The 13952-nt window shown below is 38.5% G+C and overlaps 1 protein-coding gene across 3 annotated transcripts in view; it reads right to left on the bottom strand.

Annotated features, from left to right (window-relative positions):
- Nucleotides 1-13786, bottom strand: part of SKA2 (spindle and kinetochore associated complex subunit 2) — a 30879-nt gene extending 17093 nt beyond the window's left edge. Inside the window, exons 1-2 of one of the 3 annotated variants that reach the window (XM_049861211.1) lie at nt 13678-13736; nt 1661-1795 (exon numbers count right to left, since the gene is read on the bottom strand). In XM_049861211.1, coding sequence (XP_049717168.1) covers nt 1661-1678 — 18 coding nt within the window. In that variant the 5' untranslated portion in view covers nt 1679-1795; nt 13678-13736. Of the gene's footprint in view, nt 1-1660; nt 1796-13677 lie in introns of all 3 variants that reach the window. The other 2 variants (XM_049861212.1, XM_049861210.1) reach the window with 2 other exon arrangements.
- Between the last annotated feature and the right edge of the window lie 166 nt (nt 13787-13952).

The following is a 13952-nucleotide window of genomic DNA, read 5'->3' as shown; positions in this document are numbered from 1 at the left end:
AATTAAGTCATATACATAGAATAAAAAAAGTAAATTCTTTACCTAAAATTAAATGTTTTTTTAAAGTTTTAATTCTAATATCAGTAAAATGTAAAGTTAGTCCATGAAAAATTCCTTCTGAACACAACCTGGTAGGATGGTACAGAAAAAGGAATTGGTATACTTCAGTTCTAGCCCTGGTATCACTAACCAAGCTCTGTGACCTTAGGTAAATTCCTCATCTCTCCGTGCAGAAGCAGAACAGTGGGATGCAGACCCCAAATTCCCATAAAGAGACCAGACTTAATGGTCTGACCCCAGAAGTTACGGCCTCCAGACCTTCTGTCGGACTAAGACAGGAACTATTCCCAAATCCAACTCTTCAGACAGGGATTGGACTGGCCTATGGGATAGAAAATGATACTGGTGAAGAATGAGCTTCTTGGATCAAGTAGACACATGAGACTATGTTGGCATCTCCTGTCTGGAGGGGTGATGAGAAAGCAGAGGGGGTCAGAAGCTGGCCGAATGGACATGAAAATAGAGGGCCAAGGGAAGTAGTGAGCTGTCTCATCCGGGGGAGGGCAACTAGGAGTATATAACAAGGTGTATATAAATTTTTGTATGAGAGACTGACTTGATTTGTAAACTCTCACCTAAAGCACAATAAATTTTTTTTTTTTAATTCCTCATCTCTTTGGGTGTCTCTTATTAAATGAGAAGAGGTGGAATCTAATGCCCTTTTCAACACTGAAATTTTATGATTCCAACTCACAGCAACCCTATAGGACAGAGTAGAACTGCCCCACAGGGTTTCCAAGGAGCAGCTAGTGGATTCAAGCTTCCCACCTTTTGGTTAGCAGCTGAGTTCTTAACCATTGCACCACTAAGGCTCCTATTCTTTCATTATACTACTACAAATAAACCCAAGTTTAATTTATCAAAATGTCAAAACTTGAAAAAGATTAATTGTTGCCTTCTAATAAATTAAAATAAATCTGACATTGGAGCCTCGGATTTCAATATTCATAATGAAAAGTAGATTCTATTTGTTTTCTTCCTAAGCAAAGATAACTGTTGATTCAGTGTCAGCTACATAGTTTCTGTAGTCTGCCCATCGTTCTTCCCAAACACTAAAACCCTATAAGCAATATTGCACTACTCAGAACTATTTATACAGCAGAGACAATATCGATAGGGTTCTAGGATCTGGTAATAAACAGGAAATTTTTTAGCTATAGGGTAGAAAATTTACCAACCAATTATGATGGTCTCCAAAACTCATTATCATCTGATTAAAGGAACAAATTGATACTGATATACTTCATTCCCAGCCCTCCCCAGCTATAAATTAGACTCCTGGAAGCCTTGTAAAACAGTGATGTTACTGTTTAATTAATGCTAGTAACCTATTTTTTTTTTAGGGGTATTAAAATATTAAAAATGAGTGCAATTCCACTCTGCACATACAGGGTCGCCATGAGTTGAATGGACTCAGTGGCAACTAACAACAACAGTAAAACCCCTGGTGCCAAAACCAGACAAGAACATAACAAGAAAATATTTTAAATGACACTGATGGTTTTCTTTTCAAGCCCAAAACACAACTAAGTATTCTTATTTCAGAAACTACAGTTTTCTCTCAAATCAAAAATAAGAATAAAACGGGAAAGTTTTATACCTGCCCTAAGAGTGACATATAAAATGTGCAATTTATCTGGGAAACTTCAATGGAAATGAATGTTAGAGCACACCAATTTATGTTCTACAAAGCGGACATCCGATGAAGTGGACTGGGACTGTAAAGATACCGCACCTGTGGGAAAACGAATAGTTTAGGAAACATATTTGAGTTTAGAGCATAGCACATATTTTATAAGCATATAATATCCTATTGTACTAGTTTTTAATATGACCGGCCTAATGCTTTATGCGTGGAGACATTGGTGGTTCAGTGGTACAATTCTTGTCTTCCATGAGGGAGACCCAGGTTTGATTCCTTGCCAATGCACCTCATGCAGAACCACCACCTCTCTGTCAGAGGAGGCTTAGGTATTGCTTTGATCTGAACAGGTTTCAGTGGAACTTCCAGACTAAGACAGACTAAAAGAAAAGCCTGGTTTTCTACTGCCGAAAATCAGGTAGTGAATACCCTATGGTATTTGATCAGCAAGGGATCACGGGGATGGCACAAGACTGGGTATTTAGTTCTGCTGTGCATGGGCTCATCATGAGGTGGTAGGTGACTTGATGGCAGCTAAGAACAACAATTCTTTAAGTAGGGAGTCCCTGAGTATGCTAACTAAAAGGTTCGAACTAACAATAAAACCCTTGATACCAAAACCAGACAAGAACATAACAGGAAAATATTTTAAATGACACTGGTGATTTTTTTTAAAGCCCAAGACACAACTACTCTTTTAAATGTTTTCAGGTGATATTTATCTCAACGGGATCCTAGGTTATTTATTTTAATTGTGCTATAGCCATATAATGGACTATGGAGGCAGATTTTCATAATATATTGGATGAGCCTGATTTAGAAAAATAGTTATGGGTATACCAAAAAAAAAGAAAAAAGTCTAAAATCATTTTGGAAACCCTGGTAACACAGTGGTTAAGAGCTACAGCAGCTAACCAAAAGGTCGGCAGTTCAAATTTACCAGGTGTTCCTTGGAAACCTTGTGGGGCAGTTCTACTCTGTCCTATAGGGTCGCTATGAGACCGAATTGACTTGATGGCAACAGGTACCAACCGGTACAGGGTAAAATCAATTACAACATAGTTTTAACAGTCATGAAATTGTAGGTTTTTTTTCTGTTTTTATATATCTGTGTTCTAATTTTACTACTACAATGAATATATATTTCAATGTATATATATTACATATATAACAACTATTTAAAGCAAATTTTTTAATAAGTTTAAGCGCATTCTTTACTAAGTCACTCTCCACTTAAAGATCACTGGGGCTTCCCAATGTCTGTAATTCCAACTCCTTAGCATGGTTTTTCAAAAGATGACATTAACACCTCTCTTGTTGCACTGAAGCTTCACATTTTACCTCAGCCACAACGGATTTCATGGTCTCAAATATGCCAGATTTTTTAAAATCACTAATCTTTAAATGGAGCCCTGGTGGCATAATGGTTAAGCATTCAACTGCTAACCAAAAGGTTGGCAGTTTAAATCCACCAGGCACTCCTTGGAAACCCTACGGGGCGGTTCTACTCTGTCCTATAGGGTTGCTGTGAGTCGGAATTGACTATGGATAATGGGTTTGTTTGTTTGTTGGTTTGTTTGGAATTTCTAAATACTGCCTGGCAAACAGCATGCCCTCAACTATTATACTGTGTAATATACACAGAATAATATTGTGCAATATATTATGGCACATAATATATCGTATACCATGCAGATGTAGTATAATGATAAAATGTTGTTATCGTTAGGTGCCGTCGAGTCAGCTCCGACTCATAGCGACCCTATGCACAACACAACGAAACACTGCCCGGTCCTGCACCATCCTTGCAATCTTTGTTATGCTTGAGCTCATTGTTGCAGCCACTGTGTCAATCCACCTCGTTGAGGGTCTTCCTCTTTTCCGCTGACCCTGTACTTTGCCAAGCATGATGTCCTTCTCCAGAGACTGATCCCTCCTGACAACATGTCCAAAGTATGTAAGACGCAGTCTCGCCATCCTTGCTTCCAAGGAGCATTCTGGTTGCACTTCTTCTAAGACAGATTTGTTCCTCTTCTGGTAGTCCATGGTATATTCAATATTCTTTGCCAGCACCACAATTCAAAGACATCAATTCTTCTTCGGTCTTCCTTACTCATTGTTCAGCTTTCACATGCATATGATGCAATTGAAAATACCATGGCTTGGGTCAGGCACGCCTTAGTCCTCAAGGTGACATCTTTGCTCTTCAACACTTTAAAGAGGTCCTTTGCAGCAGACTTAACCAATGCAATGCATCTTTTGATTTCCTGACTGCTGCTTCCATGGCTGTTGATTGTGGATCCAAGTAAAATGAAATCCTTCACAACTTCAATCTTTTCTCCGTTTATCACGATGTTGCTCATTGGTCCAGTTGTGAGGATTTTTGTTTTCTTTATGTTGAGGTGTAATCCATACTGTGGTCTTTGATCTTCATTAGTAAGTGCTTCAAGTCCTCTTCACTTTCAGCAAGCAGGGTTGTGTCATCTGCATAACGCAGGTTGTTAATGAGTCTTCCTCCAATCCTGATGCCCTGTTCTTCATAAAGTCCAGCTTCTCGGATTATTGGCTCAGCATACAGACTGAATAGGTATGGCGAAAGAATACAACCCTGACGCACACCTTTCCTGACTTTAAACCAATCAGTATCCCCTTGTTCTGTCCAAACAACTGCCTCTTGATCTATGTAAAGGTTCCTCATGAGCACAATTAAGCGTTCTGGAATTTCCATTCTTCGCAATGTTGTCCATAATTTGTTATGATCCACACAGTCGAATGCCTTTGCATAGTCAATAAAACACAGGTAAACATCCTTCTGGTATTCTCTGTTTTCAGCCAAGAACCATCTGACATCAGCAATGTTATCCCTGGTTCCACATCCTCTTCTGAAACCGGCCTGAATTTCTGGCAGGTCCCTGTCGATATACTGCTGCAGCCGTTTTTGAATGATCTTCAGCAAAATTTTGCTTGCGTGTAATATTAATGATATTGTTCTATAACTTCCACATTTGGTTGGATCACCTTTCTTGGGAATAGCCATAAATACGTATTATAAAATACATAAGATAAACCATCTTCAGAGTATGAAGTTAGAATATGCTCTCAAATATGCCAGAACAGCTACATTCCTAACTTACTTTAGAATGTGCACAAACTTGAAGCAAAAACTTAGAATAATCTTAAAGCTCAAGGGAGTACATCTTTGAAAGCAATTTTTCTTGCTTACACAGATACCGAAAAGGACATGAGACTCATGATATTTAATCACTTACTTTCCAGTCACTTCAACCTCTGAAAGGCAGATGTTCTTAATATGGGGTCTATTAACTATTTGGAAACCCTGGTGGCATAGTGGTTAAGAGCTACAGCTGCTAACCAAAGCGTCGGCAGTTTGAATCCGCCAGGGACTCCTTGGAAACTCTATGGGGCAGTTCTACTCCGTCCTACAGGGTTGCTATGAGTTGGAATCGATTCGGCGGAACTGGGTTTTTTTTTTTGTTTTTTTTTTTATTAGCTATTTGCAAATCCCTCCTAATAGCTGGCAGTTTTATGTGTCTGTACACATTTTTCTTCTCTAAAGAGCCACGGCCTAAAAAAATTTTTTAAAACCACAGCTTTAAAAGAAATATAATTTATGTCTTAGTGTCAATGACATGGTGACAAAGTAGGCTGCCAAATAAACTGAACCTTCTGAATTCCTAAAGAATGATGGCGGGGGTGAGGGGAGGGCTGGAAAATATTTAAGTACCAAGATATATTCTGTTTTTCTGTCATTCAAAAAAAAAAGTGTGAATGCTTTTGAAACCCAAGTGCTAAGCATGTTGTTGGGCACATAAAAGCCACCTAAGACAAATACAGCTCCCTCTCTTTTAAAACTTACCTGAATTTATGGGGAAAAAAATTAGAGTCTTCAGAGCCTTTGGTAATAAAATGAAAATTAAATGTCTAAGCAGGAAGTATCTAGGAAAGATTTTTAAAACTAGTAAAGCCATAAGTCCTGGGTCATCCTGAATCTAGACTAGGAGACAAATGAAATTACTAAAGAAAAGCGTTTTTCTCAAAATTTTAGTTCTATCTCTGGGTTGTTGTGTGCCATTGAGTCAATTCCAACTCACCGCAACACTAAAGGACAGAGCAGAACTGTCCCATACAGTTTCCTAAGCCGAAATCTTTACAGGAGCAGACTGCCAGGTATTTTCTCCCCGAAGAGCACCTAGTAGGTTCCAACCCCCTCCCTTTCAGTTAGCAACTGAGTCCTTAACTATCGCACCACCAAGGCTCCTTATCTTGGTAAAAAAAACCAAACTCATAGTCTTCTAGTTGATTCCGACTCATAGTGACCCAATAGGGCAATGTAGAACTGCCCCGTAGGGTTTCCAAGGCTGTAATCTTTACTTAGGAGCCCAGGTATGTCAGTGGTTAACCGCTGGGCTGCTAACCGAAAGGTCATTGGTTCAAATCCACCAGCCGCTCTGCAGGAGAAAGGTGTGGCAGTCTGCTTTCATAAAAGTTACAGCCTTGGAAACCCTGTGGGGAAGTTCTACTCTGTCCTATGGGGTCTCTGAGTCAGAATCCACTGGTAGGCAATAGGTTTGGAAATCTTAATGGAAGCAGACTGCCACATGTTTCCCCCTCAGAGGGGATGGTGGGTTCAAACCGCGACCTTCTAGTTAGCAGACTGGTGGGTTCAAACTGCTGCCTTCCAGTTAGCAGCTGGGTGCTTAACCGCTGCACCACCAGGGCTCCTTTACCCCTGGGTTAAAAAAAAAAAAAAATCATTGCCATTGAGCGGATTCCCACTCATAGCGACCTATTTACAGGACGCAGCAGAACTGCCCCATAGGGTTTCTAAAGAGCGGCTCATGGATTCGAACTGCCAACCTTTTGGTTAGCAGCCAAGCTCTTAACTACTGGGTGAAAACCCGTTGCCTTCCAGTCGATTCCAACTCATAGCGACCCTACAGGACAGAGTAGAACTGCCCCATAGGGTTTCCAAGGAGCACCTGGTAGATTCGAACTGCTGACCTTTTGGTTAGCACCAGTAGCTCTTAACCACTATGCCACTGGGTAGTAGGATATAATTTATTATTTTTCTTTTGTTAATCTGAATTTCTAAAAGTCTTCATAATAAATATGTTACTGATATATTAAGGAAGGAATATTTTCAAAGTTAACTCCCCTGCCTCCTAATCGCCCAATATAAATATATCTACTATGTACTGGGAGCCCTGGTGGAGCAGTGGTTAAGAGCTACGGCTGCTAACTGAAACGTCAGCAGTTCAAGTCCACCAGCCGCTCCTTGGAAACCCTATGAGGCAGCTCTACTCTGTCCTATACAGTTGCCATAAGTTGTAATCAACTCTATGGCAATGAGTTTGGTTTTGGTTTACTATGTACTTGGCTAAGACACTATAGAAGACAAAGATTATATACATATCTGTTCAGACATACAATACTCTGTACTTTTTCTTCATATAGTTACTTCTGTGTCTTTCCTGCTGGTTCATTTTTAACTTTGCTTACTACAGTTCCTTATATACAAAGGGTACAAAAAAGTCAAAGCAAGTAGTTATTTGTTCAATAAATAAATAGATAAGGCATTACAGTCTAATGTGCTGTGTTAATAATGGTGTGAAACACATTCTGACAGGGCATTGGAAGTAAGGCTGCCAAACGAAATGCAGGGCATGTAGTTAAATTTGAATTTCAGATAACCAATGGAGAAAAACTGAGTATCAGTTAAGTCCCATATGGTATTTGGACATATTTATACTAAAAATTATCCATTGTTTACCTGAAATTCAAACCTCACTGGACATTCTGTATTTTTATTTACGAAATCTGGTAATCCTCATCTGAGGGGTCTCTAAATGGTATCAAATTTAAGGTAAGAATGGGAAGTTAAACAGAAGCATCTGTTTACATGGTTTATCCTTGGTCACTCATTAACAGTCAGGAGAACACAATGTTTTGTATTACTTATGAGATAATATTACCATGTAACTTTACTGGTTAAGAATGGGTCAACCAACATACTAGCAAATTAACAGAATAAATTCTTAAATTCAAATAGCAGCCTAGATTAAACCAACACACTTCAAAATCATACGATGCCAAGAAACTCAGTAGCTTAAAAATATTCATTTATTCCAACGGATGTGCAGGTTGACTAGGTAGGTTCAGCCACTCCAGGCTGAGTTTGGTGGCTCTACTACTCACTGCAATTCTGTGGGTTGAAATGGAAAATAATCAAGTTTTGAAGAAAAATAGGAACAAAGTTATAGTAGATGATTTCAAGGCTTCCTACATAGCCACAATAATAATGCCAGTGTGGTACTGACATAAGGGAACAAAACAGAGTTCAAAAATAGACCCACACAAACATAAATTTGTTACAAAGGAGAGAAGGTAATTCAACCTTTCCACACTTGCTTTATATCATATACAAAAATTAACTCTTTTTGAAAGGGACAGAGTTCTAAATATAAAACCTAAATTTATAAATCCTCTAGAAAAACACAGAGGAAAATCTTTGTGACCCAGGCAAAGATTTCTTAGAAATAATAAACCATGTAAGAATAAAATGGATAAAGTGGACTTGATTTTTTTAATGAGAAGGCAAATAACAAACAGGGAGAAAATATTCATAAAACATAGGTCTGACAAAGAATTTGTATCCAGAATATATAAAGGATTCTTACAATGCAATAACAAAAAGACAAACCACTTTATTTAAAAACAGGCAAAAGATTTTAACAGGCATTTCAGCAAAGAAGATATACTAATGGCAAGTAAGCACAAGTTCAGTGTCATTAGCCATTCAGGAAATTCAAATTAAAATCACAACGACATATTTCCACACACCCATCGGAATGGCTTAAATTAAAAAGACTGACGATACTCAGTGCCGGAGAAGACGTGGACAAGCTGGAAAGCTAATACACAGCTTTGGGAATACGAAATAGTACAGTCACTTTGGAAAAGATTTCCACAGTTCCTTGTAAGATCAAGTACACATTTGCCATGCTTTTAAGATTCACCTGTGTTGTTGCATTTTCCAGTAGTTGGATTATTTTTATTGCCAAGTTGTGTTCCGTTGTTTGGAATATCACAAATTGTTTATCTAATCATTAGATTATGGATTTAGGTTGACCTAGCAATCACTCCTTGGTATCTACCCAAGAGAAATAGAAACATGATGTGCACAGAGATGTGAACTCTAATATTAACAGCAACTTTAATATTAATAATAATATTAATAGAACTCTAAAATAATAGGCAAAACTGAGAAACAACCCTAAATCCATAATTTGATGAATAAACAATTTGTGATATTTCGAACAATGGAACACAACTTGACAATAAAAATGATGCAACAATTCAAAAATGCAATGACATGGATGAATCTCAAAAGCATTTTGCCAAGTCCAAGAAGCCACACACGAAAGACTGCATACTGTATTATCCCATTTATATGTAATTTCAGAAAAGGCAAAACTTGAGATCAGTTGTAGGGGGGTTTTGAAGAGGAGGTTGACTGTAAAAGGATACAAGTGAACTTTTTTGGGATTATGAAAATGTTCCCTATCATTTACTGTGATGGTAGTTACATGACCATACACATTTTTCCAAACTCAACCAATTGTACACTTAAAATAAGTACTTTTATTGTATGTAAACTATATCTCAACAAAACTGATTATAAAAAAGTCACACATTATTATATCTACAAAAAAAGAACTTTAAGACAAGCGTCCTTAAATTTTAAATTCAAGCACTTCCTTTACAATACACAAAATTAATACCAATTTAGGTTTGGGGCAAGTCATCATGGGAAATATATAGCAGAAACTGTTTTCATCACTTACTAATTCATGATACAATTCAAATAAAACCCAAGGTTTGCTAGAGCCTATCCAAATTTGCTAAAGAAGCAAATTATAAAGCACTACTCATTTAAGAAAGCCATAACAACTTTAAATATAAAAAGTATTCTCTCAGTTTGTTTCATAAGGCATTATTACAGTAGTGAGTTTGTATTAGTTAAAAGTGTGTTTTTTTTCCCCAAATTAGAACTTTTTTTTAAACATGTACTATTGGTAACAAAATTATACAGCGGTAAATTACTCACAGACACTGAAGAAAGACGTAAGGCAAGAATTAAAATTCTGGTGTGCATCCTGCTTTCAGATGCTTTGACAATACTATTGCACTGCTAGCTGTAAAGTACAGTAGTGCAATAAAGTCAGAGCATTCGTTAGCAGCAATAGGTGGGAAAGGAACACGAGAGCATCCAGCATCAGTTGAGGCTTCAATGCAAAAAGAATTAAAAGGAGGGTTGCCATTTTGGACAGACAACATCCCAAACCTAGGAACATTTATATCAATTTTAAAAACAAACAAACAAAAAACATATATATCAATGTTAAAAAAAAAATCAACCTGATATCATTTTTGATGACTAATCTATCAATATGCAAACAAATATGCATACATGTAGAAAGGAATTTTGTTAATATGTCCTAAGCCTTAGTAGCAATTAACATGGGTGTTTTTAATACTTTAGGATTATACTAACAAAACCTGTTATAATCACAATAAGGCAAAGTTGTGAAAAATATTTCTGTTCTGCTGAGATATGTTTTGTTAGCTCCTTCCAGGCAGCAACTGATTTACTGTCATATAAAACAAGTCCTTTGGATAAGAATATCAAAGAAAATAAATGAAAAGTAAAATAATTTCTCTCTTTGTATGCACCCAGCCCATTTCTCTGGAAGCTAAACTACAATGCAAAAAGCACTTACCATCTTTGGCTTTCTATTTCAAGAATTTACTGAGAATTATTATAATAAGGGAAGAGAATTCCTGTGAATCAATATGCCCTCAACAGGATACCAAGCCCTACCTAACTGAATACCATGGAAGAGGATTTTAAAATTTCAGTTAACTCTTAATTGTCAAGTATAGGAAAAAAGAACCTCATTTTCTTCAAATTTAGAAAAACCTGAGATAAATAATAATCAGGAAGCAAGTACCAGGTTTTCTTGGTTTCAAGCTAATTAACATCCTAACATTTAAGCTAGGAAGAATCCATTCAAAAGTCAGATGTAAGCCCAGAAATGAAAGCAGTATCACATTACACTACCTTTTGTGCACAATCTCTAGTGGTACCACATAAGAAGGGCACTAGACAAATACCACTCAATCAGTAAGTGAAGAAAAAAAAAGTTAGAGAACAAAGATTACTGTCAAACCAAAACCAAACCCACTGCCATTGAGTTGACTCCAACTCATAGATGTAAGATTACCCTACAATGAGCTTAAACCCAAACCACCCCCATTAATAATGTTGACTGATGCAGAAATACATTCCCATTATTTTCCCCAACCTCCCTTTACATGGTCCAGTTCAACTACTTAGTTGGACTGTGAGCCTACTAAGTAATGAACTCAAATTCAGGACAGCTGGAACATTCAGTGTCTTGGCCTCAAATCCTGGGCCACACCATTCAAATATTAATATATTTCAACTCTGCTAGCCAAGGATCAGGCTTTAAAGACAAGTGTTTAAAAGACAAATGTTTAACTTTCTAGATTGGAAGTTAAGACAAACCAAACAAATATAAAATATTTTTCTATTAAATAAGGGTACCATATTATCTACAAAAGTAGAAGTACTTTCTTTTGAAAGTTAAATAGTATGCATTCTCTTTTCAATATTGGTTTCTCAGCCAATTAAGTAATGTAAAACCAAAGGATTGCACAGGAAATAATTTACTTTTAGGATCTTAGCAACTAAACTGCTTCACAGATAAAACATTTTCTTCTGAATGCACAAGGCTAATCTTCTGAAGATGAGATGCACTGTCTTTTACTATCCAGTCAATGCAAAACAGCAATTTTAAAAACCATTTTAAAGCTCAAATACAATTTTTAAACCTAATAATTATGGAGACAAACTAATAACTTGAAAGGAAAAAAAAAAAAAAAAACTACTACTACTAGAATACTTGAGAGAAATTTAAGGAAAAATACCTGCTTTCTTCTTTTCCTCTCTTCAAAAATAATTTTTAAAACTATTCTGTCATTCAAACAGCATCTGAAAGTTGGAATCTAGCTACCTCATAATTTTCTAACACCTACTTTTTTTCAAGATGTTTACTTGTTTTCTCCTTAAAATAAAATTTGTTCAGTCTAAAGAAGTCCTATGAGAATACTGATTCTATTGCAAAGATCAGAGAAGATTTAACTTCAAAACTAAACAACCAACTTAAGGAGAAAACTGCTAAAAGCAGAAATTACTGTCATTTAGCATATTACAATTAAACAGAAATATTATCTGGAGGGAGGCATTCAGAATGCAGGGCAGGGAGGCAAGTTAGTCTTAACATTTATGCTTACTGTTACAACCAAACTACAATATTTAACCTGTTTTTCATTTGTTTCTTTTTTAAAAAGACAGCTGATGTTAAAAAGAAAACTCTGGACTAAAAGTTCACTATGAACAGGTTTGGAAAGCTGAGAATTTTCCTTCTTCTCTGCCATTTCTCTCCTTCCTCCTATCCCCACACCTCCCACCCACTACAATGAAAGTTAAAACACAAAATATGTTAGAAGCAACTAAAAGCCTTCAAGTCAATTTTTATATGTGAGGTATCCCAACTCATCAATACCTCAGAAGATAATATCAATAAGGTAATATCAAGGCCTCACATTTCTGGGATGGGAATGGGATAGATAAGGGTGATACTCTCAGTTTCTTCCATAATCGACACGTCTTTTCCAAGTCAGGTGTCAGAGAGACCCAAGGTACAGCCTGGAGAGAGGAATACAGGCACAAATGATACCTAAGAAGCAATGCCAGGCAACTGCCAGGTGTGTGTGTGGCGCGGGGGGAGTGTAGGGATGGAGAAGAAAGAAGTTTGGGGCACTTTTATATCACCTTGTTATTTTCTTAAACAAAAAAAGACAGGAGGTCAAATGACGAGTGCTTTCCTCCCAATTTTTTTTTTTTTTTTTAAGGAAGCCAGCCCAATCCAAAAGATTGATGTGCCAGGAAAAAGTGGGGCTAAAGACAGAACAAGGGAACTGAGAGAAGAAAAAAGCGCGGGCGATCAAGCTGGTAGTCAAGGAATGGGAGAGAGGGGATAAAAAGGACAAGTGAGGGAAGGATCCCTAGAAGGGCAGCACCCCCCACCCCAGGCTTGGCGCCCTCGGGCAGGCCAAACTCGCCAGGTGCAACGGGGGAGTCGTTTACAATTCACCTCCGCCCCCTACTTTCACAAATGAATGAAACTGGGCAATTCCAGGGCAGAGTGCCTTCCTTGTCCCACTCCCGCCTGCCCAGGGAAGAAGCTCGTGGTTCAGATCCCCATCGCTCACACCCCTCCTTCACCCCAAGACTGCCACCTCCGGGACAAATAGAAAGACATTCAGGAGCTTCCTTATCTCTAGGAAGATGTGAACGCAAGTCTCGCGCATCCTTTCTCAGACTTCTTCAGCCCGCCTTCGAAAGCGTGAACGGTTCAGCCCAAAAGGGAGGTACCTCCTTCGGGTTATTTCCACCCCACCCTCCATCACCCTTTCTTGGAGTAAGAAAGACTTCTCCCCTTCTAGGGGGATTTAGGGGCCGTTCCAGTCACATATTTTTGGTGGAAATAGATAAAGCGCTGGGTGCACCAAATACAGTTTCTTTAAGGGCGGAAAGGTTAAGGGCAGGGAAAAAGGAGTTCCAAAGGCCCCTCACCCTCGGCATCTCCCGCCATTTCCCTCACGAGTTTCCCGGATGTAACCCCTTCCCCGCGGCGGTTAAAAGGGACCAGGCGGCGGCGACTCCCTTTAGTGCAGGAGGAGGTAACTCAAGTCTGGCCCAGCCTCCGCCGCCCAGACGTTCCGGCGACTCCAAGTTGGGTCCGACCTTCGAGGCCATGGGCGGGGGGGATAAAATACCCAGTAGATCTCCTTCACTTTGCACTCACCATCAGTTCCAGCTTATCGACCTCCGCCTCCATGTTGAATAGTTGACATTCCTCAGACCGCGGCGGCGCTTAAGCCACAAACCGTACAAGCACTGAAGGTCCCTATTGGACAGCTGTCACTCAACGTCTCACACTCATTGGCTGTCCAGTTTCACCGACGCCCGCCCATTGGAGACTGGGTAACGCCCCTCCGCATGAAACACATTTTTTTGTTGGGCAAAGACACAAAATGCCGCAGGAGGATTGGCTGCTGTACACTTTTTTTTCATTGGCTG

The sequence above is a fragment of the Elephas maximus genome, chromosome 19 (assembly GCF_024166365.1).
Source record: "Elephas maximus indicus isolate mEleMax1 chromosome 19, mEleMax1 primary haplotype, whole genome shotgun sequence".
Taxonomy (NCBI): Eukaryota; Metazoa; Chordata; class Mammalia; order Proboscidea; family Elephantidae; genus Elephas; species Elephas maximus.
The sequence above is the reverse complement of the archived record's forward strand: the minus strand, read 5'-3'. Positions and strand labels throughout refer to the sequence as shown.